General features: G+C 46.1%; 1 protein-coding gene and 1 long non-coding RNA gene across 2 annotated transcripts; one reads left to right on the forward strand and one right to left on the reverse strand.

Moving 5' to 3' along the window:
- Positions 1-16,707: 16,707 nt before the first annotated feature.
- Positions 16,708-22,552, reverse strand: LOC138429502 (uncharacterized). The gene is made up of 3 exons (XR_011252821.1): positions 22,343-22,552; positions 18,187-18,296; positions 16,708-17,859 (listed from the first exon to the last, which is right to left on the reverse strand). It is a non-coding gene; the product is annotated as an uncharacterized lncRNA (long non-coding RNA).
- Positions 21,742-26,306, forward strand: FIS1 (fission, mitochondrial 1). Its single transcript, XM_069571112.1, has 5 exons — positions 21,742-22,773; positions 23,654-23,786; positions 25,048-25,124; positions 25,562-25,667; positions 25,996-26,306. Exons 1-5 carry the CDS (start codon positions 22,729-22,731, stop codon positions 26,091-26,093), a joined length of 459 nt encoding a protein of 152 aa, XP_069427213.1. The 5' UTR covers positions 21,742-22,728; the 3' UTR covers positions 26,094-26,306.
- The last annotated feature ends 34 nt before the right edge of the window (positions 26,307-26,340 follow it).

Raw genomic sequence — 26,340 nt, forward strand, 5'->3', positions numbered from 1 at the left:
AGGGGAAACTACGTGTGGATATATGGGAATTCTCTTTGTAACTTTTCTATAAACCTACAACTGTTATTAAAAAATTTATTTAAAAAGAAGCTAGGGAGGGACTTCCTTGGTGGTCCAGTGGTTAAGAATTCACCTTGCAGTGTAGGGGACATGGGTTCCATCCCTGGTCAGGAAACTAGATCCCACATGCTGCAGCAAGAGTTTGCATGCCACAACTAAAAAAAAAAGATCCCACATGCCCCAACTAAGACCTGGCACAGTCAAATAAATAGATAGACATAAATATTTTTTTAAATAAAGAATAAAACATTGGGGACTTCCTTGACAATCCAGGGGTTAAGACTCCACTCTTGCGCTGTAGGGGGCATGGGTTCAATCCCATATGCCACGCAGCATGGCCAAAAACTTTTTTTTTTTAATAAAAGAACAAGATATTGGATGGATGGTGGATCCTGGACAAACCAGCAGGCATGTGAGGGTCCAGGCAGGAAGACTCACACTGACTCTCTTCCAGGCTCTATGATGTTTCTAAGTTCCTATGTCAAGGCCTACCCACCAGGGAACCAGAAATCCTCATCAGAGAAGAGACTGATGAATGGGGAGATTGATGAACCACATCCAACGCTGGCCTACCATCTGCCAAAAGAGATGGCTGAATGTGTAGCCAGAGAAGCAGCAGATTGGGACCTACAACTAGATGGTGTCAAGCTAATGGCCCCCTGACGATACACACAACAAGCCATACAGCACCCTGGTAAGAATGCCTGCAGGGTAGTAGTGGAAAGTTTGTTAGGTCACATGTCCCACTTCCAGCAATTTCAGAAGAATTAGCCCAATTCTCCCAGAGCCAGGATTCCAGCAAAATGGTCTCACTCAGTTCTTTGGTAGAGAAAACCTAAAATAAAATAACACTTGTCAGCACTGGAGTGATGGTCTTAGGGCTGCCGTTCACCTTGTGTGGAAAAGAAGATCCACAAATCTTTTCTGAACAACCTACCTACTTACTTCTACCCCTCAAGAGAACTTCCTGATTAATTCTCATCACCAGTCTACCCTGGTGGTCCAGTGGTTAAGAATCTGCCTGCCAAAGTAAATAAAATAACGACAACAAAGAATCTGCCTGCCAATGCAGGGGACACAGGTTCGATCTATGGTCCGGGAAGATTCCACATGTTGAGGGGCAATTAATCTCATGTACCACAACTACTGAAGCCCAGGCACCCTAGAATCCGTGCTCTGAAAGCAAAGCCACTGCAATGAGAAGCCCAGCATACAGCCGTTAGAGAGTAGCCCTCGCTCGCTGCAACTATAGAAAGCCCGCACAAGGCAATGAAGACCCAGTAGAGCCAAAACTTTTAATTAAAAAATTCTTATCATTTCACCAGGGCCAAGATCGGGAAATCAATGCCCCACACTTCTGGGCACCCACGCCAAACTCAGCACAGAGCTGACCACAGTGTGGAGGAAAGCGGAAGACATCTGTATAGACAGTTCAGCCATCGTCACCCTGGTCAGTCATCATCTCATCCAAGTTGTACCGAACCAGGTCATTTGCAAAGCACACACATGAGAATCACAGCCACAAAACCCAGCAGTAAAAACATAAGCACCAGGGAGCCGATGCTGGACCAGCAGTAGACTGCCAGTATGCGGGGAAAGAAACCATCCCCACCATCATCATGACGCCTGTCACTCCAGCACTCCACTGAAGCCTCAGGCCAGCATGTGGGCGAGGCTGTGACCCACCCAGGCTGTTGGGTTTGACATCCCACACTGAGATCCTGGCAACTATAATTCAGTCTCCGTGGAATTCTAAAGAGGTTCAAAGCCCTATCCTTTGGCTGTGTGGCGGGAAGCCACTCCCCTCCATGTAGCCCACAGAGCCATGGACTGCCAAGGCATTCAAGTCGCTCACTGCAAATCCAAAGCAACACAGCCTTGACTGGCCTGGCACAACTGCTCTGACTACAAAGAGCTGGTCAGGACTCAGACGCGGCCTCCCCGGTATAGGCTTAAGGTAGGGCTGCTTCACTTTGGCACTGCTGACACTGTGGCTGGATAATTCCCTCTCATGGAGGGCTGACTTGTGCATGGTAGGATATTTAACAGCACCTCTGGCCTCTTCCCATTAAATGCCAATAGTAACTCTCAGTTATGACAGTCAAAAATGCCACGGACTTCTCTGCTGGTCCAGCAGTTAAGACTCTGAGCTTTCAATGCGGGGGGGCATGGGTTTGATCCCTGGTCGGGGAACTAGGATCCCACATGCCACTCAAGTAGCCAAAAAGATATTTTTTAAAATGTCTCCAAGCACTGCCCAGTATCCCTTGAGCGGGACAAATCTCCCCCTGTTGAGAACCACTGGGTTAGACATTAGTACGCTGGGACCTCTAAAAAGAGCAAGTTATGATTTGACCTAGAGAGAGGAGAGGGCCAGGAGTAAGAAGGTCTGGAAAAGAATAAGGAAAAGATCCCTAAGACAGGGTTTGGTTTAAAAAAGAAGAAGAAGAAAAGCATGACATAGCAAGTTAGGTGGAGAATAAGACAGCCAGTTAAGCAAGAGCTGAGAGGTCGGTATGGAAGGAAACAGAACTCCCTGGGAGTGATATCTGGACCTTATTATCAACAGAGAAAGTTGGAGACAGGAACCCTGGGCTCTAACATTAACTCTGCAATTCCCTATCCACACAGTCTTCCTACAGGAACAGACCCATAGACACAGAGAACAAACTGGTGGTTGTCCACAGAAAGGAGGGTGCAGGGCTGGGCAAAATAGGTGAAGGGGATTAGGAGATACCAACTTCCAGTTTTAAAATAGTCACAGGGAGGGAATACATAACATAAGGAATATAATCAAGAATACTACAGTAACTGTATAGTGACAGATGGTTCCTAGGCTTATCGTGGTAACCACTTTTATAATATTTAAATGTTGAATCATTATGTTTTACACCTAAAACTAACATAATGTTGTATGTCAACTATATTTCAGTTTTGTTTTTTTTCCAAGTATATTTCTTGCACTTCCCTGGTGGCTCAGTGGAGAAGAATCTGTCTGCCAATGCCGGGAACATGGGTTCAATCCCTGGTTCAGGAAGATTCCACATGCCTCAGAGCAACTAAGCCTGTGCGGCACAACTGCTGAGCTCACACTCTGAAGCCCGCATGAGACACCTACCAAAGCCCACGGGCCTAGAGCCCATGCTCCGCGACAAGAGACGCCACCACAGCGAGGAGTCTGTGCACCGCAGCTAGAGAGGAGCCCCCGGTCACCAAACTAGAGGAAGCCTGTGTGCAGCAACGAAGACCCAGTGCAGCCACAGATAAATGATTTTTTAAAAACCTTGTTAACAATTTAAAAAATTGAATTTGTAGTTTAAAAAAAAAAAAGCAGCTTCCTGTCTCAGTGCCCCCACAACTAGTTTGGTTACTCATTGACCAGATTCCCAGGATGCCATATAAAGTTATATTCAAGGTGAAGATTCATTATGGCAAAGGATGCAATGCAGGAACAGTAGGAAAATGATGTTCGGAGGCAAAAACGGGGGCTACAGTCCATGGGGCTGCAAAGAGTTGGACACGACTGAGCAACTAACACTTTCACTTTCATCTATGTGTATATATATATATGTATATATGTGTGTGTGTATATATATATATAGCAGAAATTAACACAACATTGAAATCAACTATACTTCAATTTTAAAAATTTAATCTACCACATTAACAGGCTAAAGAAGAAAAGCCATATGATCATATCAACCAATGTAGAAAAGTGTTTGACAAAATTCAACATCTATTCACGATTTGCAAAAATAACCTCTCCACAAACTAGAAATAGAAGGGAACTTCTTCAACCCAAAAAGTAGCATCTACTAAAGACCTACAGTTAACATTATACTAAGTAGTGAAATGTTGAATGCTTTCCTCCTCATACTGGGAACAAAGCAAAGATTTCTGCTTTCACCACTCTTATTCAATATTCTATAAGCCATAACCAATGCAATAAGGCAAGAAAAGGAAATTAAAAGCGTACAGATTGGAAAAGAAGAAATTATACCTATTTTTAGACGACATGACTGTCTACCAAGAAAAAAAAAATCTTAAAAAATCAACAATTTAAAAAAATTTCTAGAATAATGACTTCAACAAGATCTCAGGATACAAGATCAACATACAAAATTATAATACATGTATGCAATAATATCAAATAATATCTATTAGAATGACTAAAATGAAAAGTACTGATATAGCAAATACTGGCGAGAATGCAAAGAAACTAGATTTCTCCTACTTTTCCAATAGAACATTCCCTTTTGCCAGATATCTGGGGCACTATCAAAACCAGAACCACTTTCAGCTAAATTTCCTGCTTGAGTTTTCTTGTACCATCTCTGAAATGCAAATTTAGTCTACTATTTCTCAGAGGGGCTAGGTTTGGTTTATCATCTCACAAGAATCTTACCCCTGTGTTGAAAGAACATAGGTTTACATCTCCTCTGGCTAACCTGACCTTGAGCTGGATTAGGGAGAGTTGGCTTTTTCTTATCTCTCACCTTAGATGTCCCTTGGACTTTCACTTCTGTCCCTCTCGAGCCATGAGGTAATCGAAACTGTAATCAGTTTCATAACAGTTCCCTGCTGAGTTGGTAAATGGCTTCAGGGCAAAAGCAGTTTTAAGAGCTCATTCACACACTAAAGCAAAGGCAGTGAGAGCAAAAATAAACAAGACTACATCAAAGTAAAAAGTTGCTGCACAACAGCAGAAATCATTATCAAAATGAAAAGGCAACCTATGGAACGGAAGAAAATATTTGCAAATCATATATCTTATAAGGGGTTAATGTCCAAAATATATAAATTACTTATACACCTCAATTGCAAAAAGCAAACAATCTGATCAAAAAATGGGCAAAGGACCTGATCAGACATTTTCCCAAACAAGGGAACAATGGCCAACGGGTACATGAAAAACCTCTCAATATTACTAATCATCTGGAAAATGCAAATCAAAACTGCAATGAGATATTATCTGACACCTGTCAGAATAGTTATGATTAAAAAGATGAGAGACAACAAGTGCTGGCAAGGATGTGGAGAAAAGTGAACAGTCATGCACCATTATGGAGAATGTAAATGGTGCAGCCACTATGGAAAACAGTACGGTGGTTCCTCAAAAAATTAAAAAGAAAGCTACCATATTATCCAGCAGTTCCACTTCTGGGTCTTTCTTTATCTGGAAAAAAAAAAAAACACTAACCTGAAAATATGTCTACACCCCCATGTTCATTGCAGCATTATTTACAACAGCCAAGACGTGGAAACAACCAAAGCGTCTCTTGATGGATGAATGGATAAAGAAGCTGTGATACGTGTGTGCATGCGAGCGCTTAGTCACTCAGTTGTATCCAACTCTTTGAAACCCCATGGACAATAACCTGCCAGGCTCCTCTGTCCATAGGATTCTCCCAGCAAGAATACTGGCGTGGGTTGCCATTTCCTTCTCCAAGGGATCCTCTCGACTCAGGGATCAAACCCATGTCTTCTAAGAAGAGTTCCCAAAGCACTGCACACACTGCACCGTTAGAGGCTTTGTCTTTATTGTCTTTACTGTCTTTATTGAGTCTCAAGAAGTGCAGTCTGTGTCTTCTTCATTCACAAAATATTTCTTGTGCACCGGCATACATCAGGCACTGGGTTTGGTCAAGGACATATAAATGTGAGCTTTAGTCCCCGACCTCAAAGAAGTCACAACTTTTAAGGGAGAAATAGGTTTATAATTATACACAATAAGAGCCAGGAGGGTTGAGAGCAGAAGAGGCTGCCAAAATCCACAGGAGAGACACTTCACTGAAACCAAAAGGGTCTAGGAGAAGGTGCTTGAGCTGAATCTAGGAAGACGTCTATGAGTTAACAGGCTAAAGAGGGAATCGAGCATTTTCAGCAATGGGAGCCATCCATGCAAAGGTCCAGAAGATCTTGGTGTAAGAAGCATAGCTGTGAGAGGTGAGACAGGACCAAGAAAATCTTAAACTGCTTTGTGTCAGGAACTGGTCTGCCATGGAGACTTTTCTGATAGCAGGGAGCAGACAGCCCAAGGTACGGCGGGAAGGGATCCAAGACAAAGACCAAGTTGATAGCAGAAGTGCCGTGGAAGTTATTAATCATTTCTGTCCTGTATGCCACTCTCACCTCTGCTGCCACCTTCCCAGCTGGGACTTAACTGTGTGCAGGTCTCCTCAATTACTTATTAATGATATTAATCAACTACCTATAATAAATACATACACAAACCTATAACCACGTGTCCTTCCACCTATCTCATTTCTCCTATCTCGTTTGTCACCTATCTCATTTCTCCACAGCGTGTGATAATATAGACCCTTCCCTTCTTTTTACTTGTTTATTTACTTGGCTGAGCCAGGTCTTAGTTGCAGTACGTGGGATCTAGTTCCCCGACCAGGGATCAAAACAGGGCTCCCTGAACTGGGAGTAGCCACTGGACCTCCAGGGAAGTCCTCTGCCCTTCTTCTTAAAACTCTCTTTCCTTGGCATAGGCATACATCTTCCTTGTTCTCCTCCCACCTCTTGGGCTATTCTTCAACCTTCCCTTAAATGGGTATTTAAGGGAAGGGTATTTAATATTTACCCATATTAAATGGGTATTTAATATTTCTGAGTATTTCCCTAAGCTCACCTTTTCCTCACTCTCCAGTCCAAGGGAGCAACTGCTTTCTCACCCATCCTGATGCTGATGCCCCTCAGATCCCCACACCCTGCACAGCACATCCTCCTGACCTCTAAGCCTATCATCCCCAGCACGTGGGCCTCTTGCTCTTCTTCCTCTGTACATTCTCCTCCCTAGCTCTCTGCATCCATTCTATTTAGCAGGCCTGGTGATCCTATCATCAAATATCCCTGGCATCCATTCTTCATCCCCTGCTTAATCTAGACCCTCCCTAAATCATGCCTCACCAAGATCAAAGCATCTCCTGGTCTTTCCCTCAATATCATTCTCCCTTGTGCTGCCAGAGTGAGACTGTTAAGACATATATCTGATCATGCTATTCTCCTGCTTAAAACTTTCAACAGTTCCCCATCGCCCATGGGATGAAGGCCTAGCTCCTTTAACTTAGCACACAAGCCCTGCATCCTCTGGACCTTGCTGCCTTTTAGCTTCATCCCTCATCCCCTGCCATGCCCCTATAACAGTCCTTTATGGAAACCCTTTATGATTTATTGAGCACCTTTTTTTTTCTCAGGCTTTCTTGGTGGGTCAGATGATAAAGAATCTCCCTGCAATGTGGGAGACCCGGGTTCAAACCCTGGGTTGGGAAGATCCCCTGGAGAAGGGAATAGCAATCCACTCCAGTATTCTTGCTTGGAGAATTCCATGGACAGAGGAACCTGGTGGGCTATAGTCCATGGGATTACAAAGAGTGGGACAAAACTGAGCAACTAACACTTTCACTTTATTTTTTTTTTTTTAGGCAGAACTCATTATTTCATTTGATCTTCAGAACAACAGTATCAACTGGTTATTATTATTATTTTCACCTTAAATATGATTTAAAAAGAGGCAGAGATGTTGAGAAACTTGATCAAGGTCTTTCAATTATTAGGTACTGGACCCGCATTCAAGTAGGGGCAGGACTCCAAAGACATATTCTTAGCTTTTGCCCTAAACTCTGTTTCATCCTTTTCTCTGCCTGGCCAGCTACTCCTCAGCTTTCAAAACTCAGTTCTGCCATCACTTCTTCAAAACTTGTCTTTAACTTTGCAGTCTTGCCTTCAAGATTCCCCTCCTCTGTGCTCTCATTGTCAGCATAATTGAATGAGAATACCCTGCTCATCATATCGCAATAATTTCTTTCCCATTTTCCCTCATAAATCAATGACTTTCCCATGAGAAGGGTCTGGATTTTTCTTTATCTTTGTAGTTCTCCCACCTGACATTGTACCAGGCATGTGGTGGATCCTGACTCTGCTACTTGCTAGCTTGCGGAGACCTAGCAGAGTTATTCTCTCTGTGCCTCAGTTTTCTCATCTGAGTTTGTGTCCTCATCTGGAAAATGGGTATTTAAGAGCCGCCATGGAGAGTTGCTGGAAGGATGCAGGGAGAATTTATCTCTAGGCTGGCACACAGTACGTGCTCACTACATGGTGCCTGTTATTAGACTGTAATAGTTCACAGAGGTTGATCTCTCTACCCCGCCCTTAGGGCTAAACATTTTTATTAGCATTTCATCTGAATCAACGGGGACCTGGCTTCTGCCCCACCAGCCCTGTGAGGCTGCAGGCTGTGTGGTCAGAAGAAAGACCCCTCCCTACACCCAGAGCTCCCTGGAGGGCTGGAAGGGCCAGTTGAGGGGGAGTAGGATGACCGAGGTCTGGTCAGAGTAGGGGAGGAAAGTGTGTTGGGGCTCACAGGTCCCCAAGTCTAGCCCCTCACTAAGCACGGGCTCTGCCGCCCCACCTGCTTCAGGAAGGGCACTGAAGCCCAGCTTTGTGCTCCTCCCTCCAGACTCACCAAGTGAGAGACATCTCCCATGCTGCAAATCCGCGCAGCAGAAAACCAAGTAGGGTTATGGGAATGGTGCAAGCCAGGAGTCCCCTGGCAATCACAGGAGGTATGCAAAGACTTTTATCTCAGTGCCTTTTGGAGTTAAGTTCCAGTATCTGAAAAACTGGGCTTTCCCAATGGCTCAGTGGTAAAGAATCCACCTGCCAATGCAGGAGACACAGACTCAATCCCTGGGTCAAGAAGATCCCCTGGAGAAGGAAATGGCAACCCACTCCAGTATTCTTGCCTGGGAAATTCCATGGACAGAGAAGCCTGGCGGGCTACCATCCATGGGATCCCAAAGAGTCAGACACGACTTAGTGTCTGAACAACAATATCTGGAAAACTCTCTCTGCATTCCAGACTCAGAGCAAATGGCAGAAGCAGTCAGAGAGGCCAGGAAGGCATAAGGCTTGCCTGGGAGTCTGATCCAGAAAGTTCTGGAACAGAACCCAAGGGAGGATTGCATTGTGCATTTACCAAGACTTTGTAAAGAATATTTCTGTAGGATTGGAAAAAAGAAATGAGTTTTCTCGCATGTTGTATTATTTTTCTAGGGCTGCCCTAACAAAGCATCAGAAACTAGGGGAGCGCAATGAGGTGGGAGGAGGGGGGAGCCTTAAACAACGATACTTTATTCTCTCCTAGTTCTAGAGGCTGGAAGTCCAAGATCAAGGGGTCACAGGTGTCTGAGGCTTCTCGTCTTGAATTGTTGGTGGGTGTCCTCTCCCTGCGTTCTCACACAACCTTCCCCCTGTGTGTCTGTGTCCTAACTTCCTTGTCTTTTGAGGACACCAGCCATACTGGCTAATGGCCTCATTTTAAATTAATTACCTCTTTAAAGAGCTTGTCTCCATTTATTCTTTGAGCCTGGAGGTTAGGCTTTCAACACATGAATTTGGGGGCTCACCCTTCAGGCCATAAAGCTCAGGCAATTCAACACTGAACCAAAAAAACTTTCCAAGCACATACAGATTTATCTAAACTTCCAGTTTCTTTGGGCTCTTCCACTGCTTTCATCTGGCCTCAGCCATTAAGTCAGTAAAAGTCTTAACGTTTTAAAAAATACCTTAACAATTTTGACATTTGACATTTGGCTCTCAGATGTACACAGCTTGATATGATCTCATTTTTTTCAGAGGAAGCAGCCTCTGTTCAGCTCTTAGTCACAGCTGACCTTCTGCAACATCCCTTCTAGCATCTGAACACTTCCAAGTGGTGGGAGGGGATGTTTTTGAGACCAGAACACTTTGAGTAATCTAGCTCACGCAGACATTCTTCTTCATGAATGATTGAGCTACCTAACTTTCTACCAGAAACTGATGATTGTGCATCAGAATTACTTTTTTAGAAAAGCTGATCTACCACATATTAAAAGAGATAGTAGCGCATAGAAAAACTGCTGTGGATCAAGAACAGGAAGACCGAGGAACTGAGAATGCTATTTCATTTCTTTAATCCTGTTTTTTCACTTAAAAAATGCGAGTGGCTAAAGGAAAGCTCTTCAGTCCTTTCTAAAGTTTTGATGTAAAACAAACATGCAGCTTTCATCACACTGGCATCCTCCTAATTCACCCAAAAAATACAGATTAAATTCTGACCTTCAGCAGAGTTACCCAGCTACTGCTCATCTCAAATATCCGCCCCCCCCCCGCCTCCAACCTCCGCTTTTTTTTGGCTGTGTTGTGGCGTGAAGGCTTCTTTAGTTGCAGTACATGGGCTCAGTTGCCTGGGGGCATGTGGAATCTTAGTTCCCCGACCAAGAATCGAACCAGCATTGCCTGCATTGGAAGACAGATTCCCAACCACTGGACCACACGGAAAGTCCATCAAATACCCCTGAGCAATGCAGAGATGTAGCCCAAGAGAGGAGCCAGGTTTATAGAGTACATCCATGACTCTGCTGCAGCAATCCACAGTTAGCCACAATTCAATCAGAAGGCCTTGCCATCTTAACCAAAACAGATTCTGCTGAGTTGGCCCTTATGCTCCCTCCATGTCTTATGGGGCCCGGTCCCCATGTCTTGCTTTCCTATATTTATTATTTTTAGGATCCGATGAAAACTATGAACCCAATCTCCTCCCCCAACCATATATACATATGTGTACACTTTTTATCTGCATACAATTTTGTGGACTTTAGGAACTCTTTCAAGCCCAAGTGTAGATATTGTCACCTACCTCCAGCATCAAGGATGCTGGATGTCTGCTGGACTATTAGGGAGCAAAGAGGATGTTGTATTCAGTGTCCAACTTCATTCTAAGAAAAACAGAGCTCATTTCAAAACGGAGAATAACAAACTATTTCAACTATTACAAGTACGGCTACTTCTTAGTCAAGCAATTTATGAAATTTTTAAAAATATTTTGGTATTTAAACTATTGTTCTTGAGCTTTCTTTATTTTTTGGCCACACAGCTTACAGGATATTAGTTCCCAACCAGGGACTAAAGCCAGGTTATAGGGAAAGCACCAAATCCTAACCACTGAACTGCCAGGGAAGTACCCCTCCTCCATAAATTTTAGTATGTTATATTTCTGTTTTCATTTGTCTCTAGGTATGTTTCGATATCTCCTTTGACTTCTTTGATGACACTGGTTGACCAATAGCATATTGTTTAATTCCCACGTTTTTGTGATTTTCCCATAATTTTCTTGTGATTGATTTCTAGTTTCATAGGGAATGATGCTACTTTACCTCCCTCCATAACATTAACAAAATGGAATTTACATGCACATAATGGCTAAATTCAGAGTTGTGGTCATTAGAGCAATAAATCTTCACTAGAACAGAAACTCAAAAGGCCTCCTTTCTACAAGGCAGAATCCTTACCAACAAAACCCACATTTTTGTAATTCTCTAGCATGACAGTCTTGGAGAAGGCAATGGTACCCCACTCCAGCACTCTTGCCTGGAAAATCCCATGGACGGAGGAACCTGGTAGGCTGCAGTCCATGGGGTCGCTGAGTCGGACACGACTGAGTGACTTCACTTTCACTTTTCACTTTCATGCACTGCAGAAGGAAATGGCAACCCACTCCAGTGTAGCAGCAGCATGACAGTCTAGAAAGAGGCCCTCTGACCCTGGTCCAAGAAACTCTATTCATCTTTGGTAATGTATACAGCTTCATCCTGGAAGGTCAATTGCCGGGGTCCAGCCCCCGCAGGATCCAGGGGAACCTGAAGGAAAAACGGTGTCGGCGATTGATTTAGAGAGAGATAAGGAAAGAATATTATAGATGAGAAAATAGAGGAGAGAAAGAGGCTGATATTCTTTGGTTTACATAGAAAGCCAATAAAACTTCGAGACAAGAAGTTTGCCCTGTTCACGGAGGCCACAGGTGCCTTCCCGGTCTCCTGAGGGAGTGAAGACGCAGAACGTCTTCCCATTCAGGTCTTAGAAACCCGGGCAGATAAGTGAATGCAGGGAGCCTCTATGCTCCAAGAGATCAGCCTGAAAAAGAAAGGAAGAGAGGAAAAAAGAGAAAAAAGAAAAACACGGGGTGACCAAGCTTCTTCAAGCGAGGCCCCTTGTTTTTATTTTTAAAAGGGTATTTTATACTTTTACTTGTACACAGAGGGAAATGAAAGATGCAAAGTCATACAGAGTCAGCCCAAACATTATATCTGTTTCGTCTTTATTGAAACCAGGATTTTTTCTGCAAACCTTTCCCATAAACAATATTGTGTACATTATCTTCTGGCCTTGGAGGCCTGTGAACATTTTATGACCCTCTTTTGATAAAGGCTGTTCAACCAAAAAACTTATTTTCCCTTGAAATGTTTTTTCTTATATTTCTAATCTATGTCAGCCTCAAAAAGTATTAAACAAGTTACATTTCTCACGAAGCAAAGGTGCAGTGAGTTACAAGAAAGAACCAATTAGCTCAAAAGTCTGATGCGGTTAATTTCAAGGCTACACTTGTTTTTCTTACTTTCCAACTATGTTAACTAATGCACTCCCAGGTGCAGAGCGGATAAGAGATATGGGAACTTAGCAACAAGCATTGGCCCAATAATGAAATCCTACATTAACACTACTCTAATAACTTTTAACTCTTTGAAAGGCTCTATGTTTTAGGCTTTCCATGCCTCTCACAGTTGGGAGGATGTAAATAATCATATGCGTAGCTGCAAGGGTCTGAATATATCTGCCAAGCAAGCTATAATGCTAACAGAGGGGTTTTGATTGGAAATATTCTTCTTATGTCCAGAAGACTTATTAGCTATAGCCCTAAGTTAATTTTATCCAGAGAAAGGTGGTCAGGAATAGACCCCTGTTAATGCCAGAGGAGTTGGTGAAAGTCATGAAATAGTAAAACAGACAGATTCTGGTTTCGGGGTAGATGCTCGAGAAAGCCTAGGGAGCCCGTTGAGTTCTGAAGCCTTGCTTAACAGTTCTCTTCCACATGACCTTGTCATGGGTGGGATCTCCCGTGGTGGCTCCCGAGTAGGACACGACTGAGTGACTTCACTTTCACTTTTCACTTTCATGCACTGCAGAAGGAAATGGCAACCCACTCCAGTGTAGCAGCAGCATGACAGTCTAGAAAGAGGCCCTCTGACCCTGGTCCAAGAAACTCTATTCATCTTTGGTAATGTATACAGCTTCATCCTGGAAGGTCAATGAGTTCTGAAAGAATTCCTAGAATCAGTACTCTGGCAGCTCATGGTTGGATGAGAGCAGTGTATGAGGCAGGGGCGACAGATTTTCTAGTTCTTCTGGCAGCTTGAATTCATTGCTAAATAAAAACTGATCCAGAAATTTCTCTTACCTTTTTCTGATTTTGCCTTATCCCCTTTCTACATCCTACGACCAAAATGGTAAATGGTGATGTCATTCCCAGAACAGACAAATAGGAAAATCACACCTAGATAGTTCAAGGCACATCTGTTGTTTGAAAAAAACACACACACAAAGCAAAAAATTTCTTTTTGTCTATTACTGCTCTCTAAAATTCACTCATCTGAAAGAGGCATTCCAAATAAGTGAATTAATTCGTTGTCAAAATGAAAGGCTTTATGGATAATCACCACAGTTGAGAGGTAACACTGTTGTGTTAGCTACCATTGCAGCCGTCTTTTCCACTTTAGTGACCTGCAAGAGTAAAATCACTTCTGTATATGCTTATGAGATCTCCCCGCATCCCTCATTCCTTTTAAAGTCTTTTTCTGTCCTCTCACACTAATGAAACTAAGCTCCCTAGGCTCTGATAACCCTTATAAAATGTTTATTATGTATGCCAAGTGCTTTAAAGTCATTCTCACGTTTCCTCCTAAGAGATTCACTAGGAAGGCATCAGTATTTTCACCCTGACTTTTCGGCTGAAGAAACTTAACGAGATAAAACTGACACAGTCACAGTCTGTAGAGAAATGAAGCTCAATTTTTTTGTTCTTATTCAGTGGTTCTCAAAGTCCAGTGAGCACTGAGCACCAGAATCACCCACAGGGCTTGTAAAAACAACCGACTCCCGGGCCCCAACCCCAGATTGCTACGCAGGTGTGGAGCCGGGCTCAATAATGTGCATTTCTAAACAATTCTCAGATGATGTCCAAGCTGCTAGTCCGGGGACCACCTTTAAGAACCACTGTTTCACACCTTTGCTCCTCAAAGTGTGTTAGAGATCAGGCACAGCATCGATGTCCTCTAGGAGCTAATTAGGAACACAGCATCTCGGGCCTCACCGAACACCTACTGAACCAACTCTGCACTTTTAGTAAGATTCCAGGTGATTCCTGGGCACGGTGTACGCCCTCATCACATAGATGGGAGACAGACTCTAAAGGAGGCAACAGATACATTTTCATTTACAGAGAGCGTCTCTGGTTTAAGGATTAGCAAGAAGAATCCCGCTCATCCCGGACCACAAGGGCGAGAACTGAGATTCGCGGATCCCAGGCCTCGGCACCGCCCCTTCTGCCTCACAGCCTCACCGTGCCCCGCCCCCCCGCGAAGATGCTCACGTTAATTGGCCAGCGGGGCCTCCGTGTCCCGCCCAGGGCTCGTCTCGGCTCCGCCTCCTTCCAGAGGGCGGAGACTGCACAGACGCAGACTGCGCGCTCTTCCCGCGCGAGTCCTCGCGGGTCCTCCGGGTCACCGAGCCTTCCTCCTAGAGCAGACCCTGGGGTCACCCTTACCTCCGGGGCCGACCGAGCCGCTACCAGGAAGTGCAGATGTCTCCGAGGTTCTTAGCGTCTTTTTTTTTTTAAGAATGCCTGCGTTACTCTCTCATTCACCCCACGAACAATTCTGGGGTGTCTGCCCTTTGGCAGAGAGATAAACAAGACACGGTCCCTGTCCACATAAAGGACTGTGGGACTGGGTGATAAGCGCTGCCCCGGAGGGTAACGGCCCTGAGCCTGGGAGTTAGTTGCCGGCCACGCAGGGACTCAGGTGTTTGGTGGATGGAGAGCTCTGATTGGAGAGCATTCCGAGTGGAAGAAAGGTGGCCGTCATGAAAACTCGCCGTGTTCAGGGCGCGTGGGTGCCTGGAGACGAAGCTGGAGAGGTAAGCAGAGGCGATCCTGAAGGGCTTTGATGCATCATAAGAAATTTCAACCATGTCCTGAGTAGTCTGCTGCTGCTGCTGCTGCTGCTAAGTCGCTTCAGTCGTGTCCGACTCTGTGCGACCCCATAGACGGCAGCCCACCAGGCTCCGCCGTCCCTGGGATTCTCCAGGCAAGAACCCTGGAGTGGGTTGCCATTTCCTTCTCCAATGCACGAAAGTGAAAGTGAAGTCGCCCAGTCGTGTCCGACTCTTAGCGACCCCACGGACTGCAGCCTATCAGGCTCCTCCATCCATGGGATTTTCCAGGCAATAGTACTGGAGTGGGCCTGAGTAGTCTAGACGGTATTTTAGTCAAGCGATGTGGGGTCTGATCTGCACTTTAAAATGCAGCTGGCAGCCAGGCTGGGTTGAAAGAGGAAAACAGGTGAAGGCTGTTAAAGAGTATGACGACAGAATGGAGGCAGCGGTGGCCTGATGTTATGTTATTTATTCGTTAGCTGTCTTTTCTCTTCCCCTAAGATTGACGTCCATGGGAGAAGGATTTATGACTTCCATGGGAGAAGGATTTACGTCTGTTTAGTTCATTTCTCTTACGCAGCACTTAGAAGGGTGCCTGGAACACAGCAGACCCTTAAGAAATGTTTTGTTGGCTGGATGAATGAACCAGTTGGGAGTTGACAGGACTTCCTGTCTAATTAAACAGTAGATGAAAGTGGGAAGTAGAGGAGACTGATCACTGAAGATTAGAACACAAATAGTGGAACACTTGGGACTTCCCTGGTGGTCCAGTGACTAAAACTCCGCACGCCCACCCAGGGGGCCCATGTTCAATCCATGGTCAGGGAACTAGATCCTGCATACCATAACTAAGACTGGGCACAGCCAAATAATAAATTGTTGTTGTTCGGTCGTTAAGTCATGTGTGACTCTTTGTGACCCCGTGGACTGCAGCACTCCAGACTTCCCTGTCTTTCACTATCTCCCGGAGTTTGCTCAAACTCATGTCCATTGAGTCGGTGATGCCATCTAATCATCTCATCCTCTGTCACCCCTTCCCCTCCTGCCCTCCATCATTCCCAGCAACGGGCTCTTTTCCAGTGAGTCAGCTCTTCGCATCAGGTGGCCAAAGTATTGGAGCTTGAGCATCAGTCTTTCCAGTGAATATTCAGGGTTGATTTCCTTTAGGATTGACCGGTTTGATCTCCTATTAACTTTTTAAAAATAATAGTGGAATTCTGTTTGGTGGGTGTTTGCTGAGAACTTCTCCTGGGCCGACCTGACAAGATGCTGTAAGGCAGAAGTCCGAAACAGGCTCCAATTTCTGGTGTCGTCAAAGGAGGGCCACTGCCACCAAGTACCAGTTCTAGGTTTTGGTTCCACCAGCAAAAAATGTCAGTTTCCTTTCTGCCCACTCACAGGACTGAATTTGAGAAGGTCATACTTTTTTGTTTTGTTTTTAATATGATCAGCCTACAATCCAGCTGACTGACTTTAGGACTATTTATTATTACATTGATGTAACATAATATTGATGTAACATCATTTAATAAAACCATTCCTTGGTGATTTAGTTGTTTGTTTACCTTCAGAGATATGCAGGAATGAATTTCTTCATGCCTTTTCTTTCCTTGCTTTTCTTTTCTTTTTGGCTTTTGTTGAATACTTTTTCCCCCACAGAAGTAGATTACTAGTCAAATAATATAGCTCTTACTATATATTGGCTGGTTTCTTTTCCAAAAAGTTAATCATAGCAACTGCAATAACCATTTATGCAACAATAATTAGTACAAATTGAGTATCTACTGGTAGAGGCTCTGAGCTCTGTGGACATAAGATGAGCAAAGCAGACAGACCCTTCCCTCCTGTAGCTTCCAGTCTAATACAGGAGGGTGGCATTCATCAGCAAATCACACAAGTGTATAATTAGAAAGTAATACATCAGTTCAGTTCAGTCCAGTCGTTCAGTCGTGTCCGACTCTGCGACCTCATGAATCGCAGCACACCAGGCCTCCCTGTCCATCACCAACTCCCGGAGTTTACCCAAACTCATGTCCATCAAATCAGTGATGCCATCCAGCCATCTCATCCTCATCCTCTTTCGTCTGCTTCTCCTCCTGCCCCCAATCCCTCCCAGCATCAGGGTCTTTTCCAATGAGTCAACTCTTCGCATGAGGTGGCCAAAGTATTGGAGTTTCAGCTTCACCATCAGTCCTTCCAATGAACACCCAGGACTGATCTCCTTTAGGATGGACTGGCTGGATCTCCTTGCAGTCCAAGGGACTCTCAAGAGTCTTCTCCAACACCACAGTTCAAAAGAATCAATTCTTCAGTGCTCAGCTTTCTTCACAGTCCAACTCTCACATCCATACATGACCACTGGAAAAACCATAGCCTTGGCTAGATGGACCTTTGTTGGCAAAGTAATGTCTCTGCTTTTGAATATGCTATCTAGGTTTGTCATAACTTTCCTTCCAAGGAGTAAGCATCTTTTAATTTCATGGCTGCAATCCCCATCTGCAGTGATTTTGGAGGCCCCCAAAATAAAGTCTGACACTGTTTCCCCATCTATTTCCCATGAAGTGATGGGACCAGATGCCATGATCTTTGTTTTCTGAATGTTGAGCTTTAAGCCAACTTTTTCACTCTCCTCTTTCACTTTCATCAGGAGGCTTTCTAGTTCCTCTTCACTTTCTGCCATAAGGGTGGTGTCATCTGCATATCTGAGGTTATTGATATTTCTCGGCAGTCTTGAATCCAGCTTGTGCTTCTTCCAGCTCAGCGTTTCTCATGAGGGGAAACATAAAGTAACACATACTGTGAACTAAAAACACAAGCTACTTGCCAAGAGACAGAAGTCAGTTATACAACAATCGCAGGGGCATTGTTGGTGGTTTGGGGGGTTTTGTTTTTAATTTTACTGTATTTTACTAAAAAAAGGGGAGGGAGGTTATTGCTGTTGCTTTGCCTGTTTTCATTTTGAATTAATCTGAATTGTTCCTTCCTCATTCATCTGCTGCTTAAGGGAAGTCCTCTACCGTGCGAAACACAAACCAAAAAAAATGACAAATTTACACTTAAATTTTTTAAAGATAAAAACTGGAGCATACTTACAAAGTCGTCATATCCTGTCTGTCTGTTTATTCTTTAACTGACTCCTCGTCTCTGATGCTGAAGCAGGACTTAGGTTTAAATCCCAGCTCCTCCACTTCTAGCTCTGTGACCTTGGGGAGATGAATTAAGCTTTTTGAGTCTCAGTTTCCTCATAGATCAAACAGAACTCTTACCTTGTGTCATTTTGGACCACAGGTCACATGTGAGCCTTCCTTTATCTGGGGAAGAAAAGAGACAATAGCAGAATAGTCTTTGGCTCCTGGAAGATGTTATCACCATACCAAAACCAACACTCGTGTGGTTCACAAAAACACAGGGCTAACTAAGAAAAGAATGAGCGGGTTTCAGTCTTATATTCTGAAAATGCAGGATGGGTAGTGCTCAGCCTCTCAACAGGAGCCCTCCTAATCTGGATGCCAGGGAAGGCCTTCCCTAAGGAGGAGTCTTAGAGCTTAGAACTGACGTCAGTAGGAATTCACCAGGTCAGTCAGGGCACAAACCTATGTGTCATCCTACCCTCCTCTCTCACATCCAGTCCATCAGCAGTTCTTGCTGACCACACCTTCTGACCACATATCCTGAATGCCTTCACCTCCACTGCTGCCGCTATAGACCAGGTCACCACTGTCTCTTGCCTGGGCCACCCCAGTAGCCACCGGAGGGATTGCTCTATGCTAGATCATTTCACTCTGCTGCCCAAAACCCTCCAATGCCTTCCCATCACTGGTCACATTAAGTCCAGTTTCCTTACCATAGTCTACAAGGACCCCCACGATCTGCCCCTGGCTACCTCTCTGCCCTCATTTTCTAAACCACTCTTATGTGTTCCTTCCTTAAGGCTTTGGCTCTTGCCGTTTCATCTCCCTGGAATGTTCTCCCCATTCACCTGCACGGCTACTTCAGTTCTCTCTCCAGGTGTCACTTCTCCACGGTGGGCTTCTTTGAGCTCTCCTCCACCAGCATCCTCTTCTCTGACAGTCCCTTTCCCCTGCTTTTCTTGTTTTCACAGCACCCTGCCATTATTGTGTTTCTAGTTATTTACTTGTTTGATTATTTTTTCTGTTTTCCCCACTAAAATGCAAGTTCTCTGAGAACAGGAACTTTATTCAGTGCTGATCCCAAATACTTAAACAGTGCCTGGCACGTAACAGGTGTTCAATAAGTATCTGTTGAGTGAACTAACTCATAGATGAATGAATGAGTCATATAAGCAAAGCGGGGGGCATTTCACGGCGGAGGGGAGATGTTCTAGATAGCAAGGACTGCATGTACAGAGGGCCTGTGGCCACTAGGGGTTGCAGAACTGAAAGGAGGCCTGTGGGGTTAGTGTACAGACAGGGAGAGGCAGTGAAGGAGAGATGACGCAGAGCAGGAGCCAGACCAGACTAGAGAGAACCTTCTGGGCTTTGCTGCAAGGTTTTGGCCTTTGTTCTAACAGCAGTGAGAAGCTATTAAAGGGTTTCAGATAAACTGAGAATTGTATTTTTATAAGGTCTCTCTGCCTACTCCAAAGTGACAATAGTTTGCATTTGGATGCTATTGAAAAAGATCAGTTCTGTAGCTTAGTCATGTCCCACTCTTTGTGACCCCATGGACTGCAGCATGTCAGGCTTCCCTGTCCATCACCAACTCCCAGAGCTTACTCAAACTCCTGTCCATCGAATCAGTGATGCCATCCAACCATCTCATCCTCTTTCATCCCCTTCTCCTCCTGCTTTCAATCTTTCCCAGCATCAGGGTCTTTTCCAATGAGTCAGTTCTTCGCATCAGGTGGCCAGAGTACTGGAGCTTCAGCTTCAGCATCAGTCCTTCCAATGAATATTCAGGACTATTTTCCTTTAGGACTGACTGGTTCGATTTCTTTGCAGTCCAGGAAAATCTCAAGAGTTTTCTCCAACACCACAGTTCAAAAACATCAATTCTTCAGCGCTCAGCTTTCTTTATAGTCATAACGCTCACATCCATACATGACTACTGGAAAAACCATAGCTTTGACTAGACGGACCTTTGTTGGTAATGTCTCTGCTTTTTAATATGCTGTCTAGGTTGGTTATAGCTTTTCTTTCAAGAAGCAAACATCTTTTAATTTCATGGCTGCAGTCACCATCCACAGTGATTTTGGAGCCCCTCAAAAATAAAGTCTCTCACTGTTTCCCCATCTATTTGCCATGAAGTGATGGGACTGGATGCCGTGATCTTCATTTTCTGAATGTTGAGTTTTAAGCCAAGCTTTTCACTCTCCTCTTTCACTTTCATCAGGAGGCTCTTTAGTTTTTTGCTTTCTGCCATAAGGGTGGTGTTATCCGCATATCTGAGGTTACTGATATTTCTCCCAGCAATCTTGATTCCAGCTTGTGCTTTATCCAGCCCGGCATTTCGCATGATGTACTCTGCCTGTAAGTTAAATAAGCAGAGTGACATTATACAGCCTTGATGTACTCCTTTCCTGATTTGGAACCAGTCTGTTGTTCCATGTCCAGTTCTAACTGTTGCTTCTTGACCTACAGGAGGCAGGTCAGGTGGTATTCCTGGTATTCCTGTCTCTTTTAAGAATTTTCCACGGTTTGTTGTGATCCACACAGTCCAAGGCTTTGGCATAGTCAATAAAGCAGATGTTTTTGAAAAAGACGGAGAAACGTAATTTGGAAGTAAAATGAACAGGCACTACTTCTTATCCCTATAATCCAGGGTGGATGGCTGTGCTTACTGGACCCAAGGAACAAACTTAAGATCTCTTCATTGGCACAGAATCGAGCCATGTAACACATTCTTTTCCCCCCCACAAATTACATTTAACAAACCCTGATGGAGTTTTTGCCATGTGCCAGGCCTGTGCCAAGAGCTACAACAGATGCAAACATGGATGAGGGGTAGCAGGCCACCTGAGGAAAGTAACATCCTGATAGAAATAGTGGACTTTTGCCTTTCTTAAATTCCCTGCCTTCAAAGGAAGGTAAGTTCTACTTGCCCTTAGTGTTCAGCCCTGTTTTCACTCATCTGCTTCATATTATGTACACCTTTTTACCCTCTCTGCTTACCCCAATGCCCAGCCAAACTTAGGCACCCACTACATCTTTGAAGGAACGTAAATTTTTCTCCTTGACTATTATGGAGCCAGTTCCCTAAATTGAGGTTTCTCTTAAACTTTACTGAGCTCATATCAACTGTCCAAGCCAAACAGAAAAGAATAACTCCCTACTTTAACTCACAAGGCTATGAGGAAAAAAAGATTCAAGGGGCTTTGCAAATGTGAAGGGTGTTTGTTTGGATGCTAACCCCCTGCATTTGCACTGCGGTCATTACTATTATTTCCTGACAATTCAAGAAATATTTCTTGAACATTTCATTTTCCTTGTGCTCAGAGCTAGAGATGGACAGATAAACAAGATACAGTTTCTGCCCTTGGGGAACTTACATTCACAGGTGTGCTGGAGTACTGTGGGTCAAGGTAAAGAGAATTTGAGAGTCACTTAGCTTCCCTGGTGGCTCAGATGGTAAAGCGTCTGCCTGCAATGCAGGAGACCTGGATTCGATCCCTGGGTTGGGAAGATCTCCTGGAGAAGGAAATGGCAACCCACTCTAGTATTCTTGCCTGGAGAATCCCACGGACGGAGGAGCATGGTAGGCTACAGTCCATGGGGTTGCAAAGAGTTAGAGGCGACTGAGCTACCCTCATGACCTACGCTTCACTGCACAGAACACAGATGCCAGAGCAGCATGCAGCATTTCCCCTTTCCATGTTTTTTTGCTTCTCACTTCCAAGCTCCTTAATGCCCATGACCCCACATGAATGGCCTTTCCCCCTTTAGTACACCCAGAGGATGCTTTATTAAATAATATTTAAAATATTGGACCTTCTGTGCAAGCAGAGGCAACAGCTTTTCTTTAAACTCCCATTAATAGCATCCCCCATTAGTATGTATTCCAGTCTCTGGTTTACGTTTGACAGATCTAGTTTTCTTTGCTCTTGCATTATAAGTCCGCCCGGGCCCTGGAAACCCTGGTACTAGTTATGATTTTCTTGCAGGCACTAAAAAGTCACGTAGCCCCTAGGGTCCTAGATATCTGGGAGCAGGGAGTTGGGGCAGGGGGGAGGGAGGAAGAGAGAGGGTTAGACTAGATCTTAAAATTACGGGATCCATGCCCAGATCCCCACCTTCTCTTTACGCTGTTTTCAGTCTGGGGGCTAACCATCAAGACACCGTCTCGTACTTCACTCAGGGAGCCTCTGTAGACGGAGGCACTTGCAGGGTACCCAGGAAGACCAGCTTTAGGACTGGCCAGGCGCTGTGCGCGGCCTGCGGGCTCTGGTGAGGGAGAGGGACCAGTTGCAGCATGCGCATCAGTGAGACCATCTGCGCGCCGCGGCGGCGGTAGGCGGAGGCGGGTTCGGCGGCGGCTACGGGAAGCGATTGGCTCTGCGTAGGGGAGGGCGGTCCCGCTTCCGCCGGACACCGGAAGTGACTCTCCGCCCCTGTCAGTGGGCCATGGAGAAAGTGGCAGTGTAGCGTCCGAGTTGTGAGGACTGCGGGGCCGGCGGCCATGGAGGCCGTGCTGAACGAGTTGGTGTCTGTGGAGGACCTGCTGGTGAGGCCCGGCTCCGAGGGAGGGGAAAGGAAGATTCGGAGGGGCGGGCCCTGAGGAGAGTCGGGTAGGGGCCAAACTCTCCTCCCAGCATCAGTTTTGCCTAGAGAAGCCGAACTACGGCTCCCGGCAGCCCCAGCAGCGTTCGGCTCTTGCCCAGAGGGTCCACTTTGCCCCAGAGCCTAGTGGGAGTTGTAGTTTCCTGTGCCACCACGCCTCAGACTCGGGGCCTGGAGTCTGACGGGTGCTAGGTTCTCTCAGAAGCTCGAGGTCAGGATGCGGGCACTTGATTTTAAGTGCTCCTTCAGTGGCGGGGGAACACAGCGACCACCGTAAAGTTTCACATAGTACTCGATCCGGCACAGCGCTAAGTCCCTTGTAGGGGATGTCTCAATCTTTGTAGCTCTAACAGGAAGTAGGCAGGTTTATTACTGTTTTTTCCTTCAGATAAGATAGGGTCCAGACTAGGCAGGGTGGGGCTGAGAGAAGCAGTCTCCGACGAGGGGCCGCGTGGGCTGGACTGTTGTTGAGCTATTCTGACAGCCTGTTGTTTACTGTTCAGGCCAGCCTCCCGGGGTCAGCTGCTCCGGGAGCGGTGCCTGGGGCCGCCACCAGGTGGCATCTCCACTCGGCACCACTAGGGGGAGGGAAGCAGAGAGGGGAGGTCCAAGGAGACAAAGGAGACGACCCGGCACTAAGAAGCAGAATGCCTGGGTCCCAGAGATGAAGATTGCAGGACCTGGGGTACCCCATGGTCGGGTACCCCAAGACCCGAACGGGGGTTGTGGCAAGGGAGAAGATGGGTAACAGGGACACCCAGGTCCTGCTAGAGTTCAGCTTGCCCCCTTCACTTCTAAATGACTCCTCTCCTCTCCTGTGGCAGAAATTTGAAAGGAAATTTAAGTCTGAGAAGGCAGCAGGCTCGGTGTCCAAGAGCACGCAGTTTGAATATGCCTGGTGCCTGGTGCGAAGCAAGTACAACGACGACATCCGTAAAGGCCTTGCTCTGCTGGAGGGTGAGGTGCTAGGCTGACTCCCCAACTCGCCCCTTCCCAACTTGCCATCGTCGTCCTCTGCCACCATTGGCCTGGTTTGCTCCCTCCATCTCCAGTGTGGGGATCCTTTCAACATGGGATCTCAGCGTTCAGTTATCTTCCAGTAAACTCACTGCAGGAAAGGGCTGCACTTAGTCTGACTTCTCCCAGTGTGCTTTTGGCTACTTGCTACCTCATTGGTGTTTTGCCAGACAGTCATAGCATGTCAGTCCCCGTGGGACTTTGGTGATCTGGTCATCTAGACAGAAGGAAAGGGACTGGTCTCAGGTCAGACAGCTGCTTAATTAATGGCTGAATTGGGAACAGAAGCTCCTGTCTTCATGTGCCCCAGTCGTGTTGTCTTTGCCCCCTCACCTCACCTTATTGGTTATTTAGCAGCTATTGTTGAAAACCTTTGGGGCGAGTCACGTAAAAGTCCAGAAGACCATCCTCAAAACCTGTGAGCAGATGGTGTTTTTTTTTTTTTTATCAAAATACTGTTTCCTGTTAACTTTGGATAGGTCAGCATTTGTCAGAGGCCACAATACTTGACCTTTAAATTTCTCTGTACCCCTTTTCTCTTGGTCAAGTAATGGTGTATAAACAATCACTAAACTAGCCAAAGATACCTATTGTAAATCCATAAAAGTAAGAATCTTCCTGAATGCAAATCATCTCAGCCTCCAGTTCCTAAGAAATAGGACACAGCTGCAGAAGTGGTCTCTAAACATTGCCATTCTAGTTGACAGACGCTTGGGAAGCTGTATAAACACCTGCCCACTTAGCAACAAATTCTAGTACACAGAGTACAGCTGAACACGTAACCTTATGGGAAGTCACTGAACTTAGAAAGTTAGATGGGATCTTTCAGGGAGGGGTAGTTGAAGGCAAGTTTGGAGCTGTTTTTTTAAAAAGAGAAGGAGTGAAAACTTATTTTGAACACTACTCTGGGCAGCAAGCAACTGGAGTAGAGATGCCTTTGGCTTGTCCACTGCCCTGATTTGCTTTTAGTTCACTTGGATGAACCAGAGTTGACTGGAGTGTTGATATGGGGGCTGCGTACACCTCAGTGTTGGCTGGGGTTCATGCTGCCCCACGGCTCTGGGTAGGAAGCCCAGAGTGACTGGAGCTGAAGTGGAGGCTCAGGACAGTGAATTTAGGGAGTGAAGGGGGTGTCTGGGACACAGGCACTAAGAAAGAAGAGAAGGGGTTTTCACCCTTTTCCTTCCTCCCTACTCCCCAGAGCTGCTGCCCAAAGGGAGCAAAGAGGAGCAGCGGGATTATGTCTTCTACCTGGCCGTGGGGAACTACAGGCTCAAGGTAAAGCAGAGCACTTCCTTCTCCCCCTCCACCCTGCCTGGGTGGTCAAGCACCCACTCATCTCTCTCCAGGGTAGAGCCCAGGCCAGAGAGGGCAGTAGGCAGGGGGTGGTGTTGGGTACAGAGGTGCAAGGTGAAAGCAGGCCAAGATACTAAGGGAAGGCGAGAGACGGAGGATCTGGGTGCCGAGGGTGTGGGGAGCAAAGTGATGTCAGCACTGGGGTGCAGCCCCAAGCCTTGGGCTGTTATCTCCTTCAGCTTATCACCCCCACACAGTTGGGGTGGTTTGTGGACTCTACTCCTCTGGGTGGGGCTGGAGCAAGGGAGGGGGTGCAGGGAGAGGGAGGAGCCCCAGGGCCAGCGGAGAGAAGGCCCCTCTGATGGGCAGGCGGAGGGATGGAATTCTGAGGGGGTGTGTGTTGTTTTCCCTGAGTGCAGGAATATGAAAAGGCCCTGAAGTATGTGCGAGGGCTGCTGCAGACAGAGCCGCAGAACAACCAGGCCAAAGAACTGGAACGGCTCATTGACAAGGCCATGAAGAAAGGTGAAGGCCGTCCTCTCTGCCCCTCTGCCTCCCTCCACTCCCTGCCCTCATGTTTCCTTGGCCCCCAGCATCCCCGGGCCCCTCTCCACTCTCTTAACTCCTCTTCTGTCGCCCGTGCCTGGACCCTCTGGTCTCTCTTCAGATGATGCCCTCCAGGCAGTTCCTCCTCAAACCCTCTTCTTTCCCCGGCCCTGAGGGCCCCTCACACCAGGACTCCAGGGAGAGAGGCATGTCTTCTGCCAAGGAGCAGCAGGCCGTGAGGTGGTAGCCCAGGTCCCCGCAGGGACTGGGTTTGGCCTCGTGACAGTCTCCCTTTTCGTCTCCCCAGATGGACTAGTGGGCATGGCCATCGTTGGAGGCATGGCCCTGGGCGTGGCGGGACTGGCTGGACTCATCGGACTTGCTGTGTCCAAGTCCAAATCCTGAAGGAGGTGGCATCCCTGCATCTGTGCAGGGACGCGTGGGAGCCCGTGGAGGACACTGGAAGAGAGGCCCACCCCCTCGGCCGTCCCTTTCTTCTCCTGCACTGCATCCCTGTCCTCTGTGAACGTCACCCTCCTCTCCCCTGAGAGCTGTCACCTATCCCCAAATCATGTGCTTGGAGATGAGTGTAAATAAACCTGGACTTGGGCTTGGGAACCTCTTGTGTCCATGTTGAGAAAGGGGTGGGTTT

This window comes from Ovis canadensis, chromosome 24, assembly GCF_042477335.2.
Source record: "Ovis canadensis isolate MfBH-ARS-UI-01 breed Bighorn chromosome 24, ARS-UI_OviCan_v2, whole genome shotgun sequence".
NCBI lineage: Eukaryota > Metazoa > Chordata > Mammalia > Artiodactyla > Bovidae > Ovis > Ovis canadensis.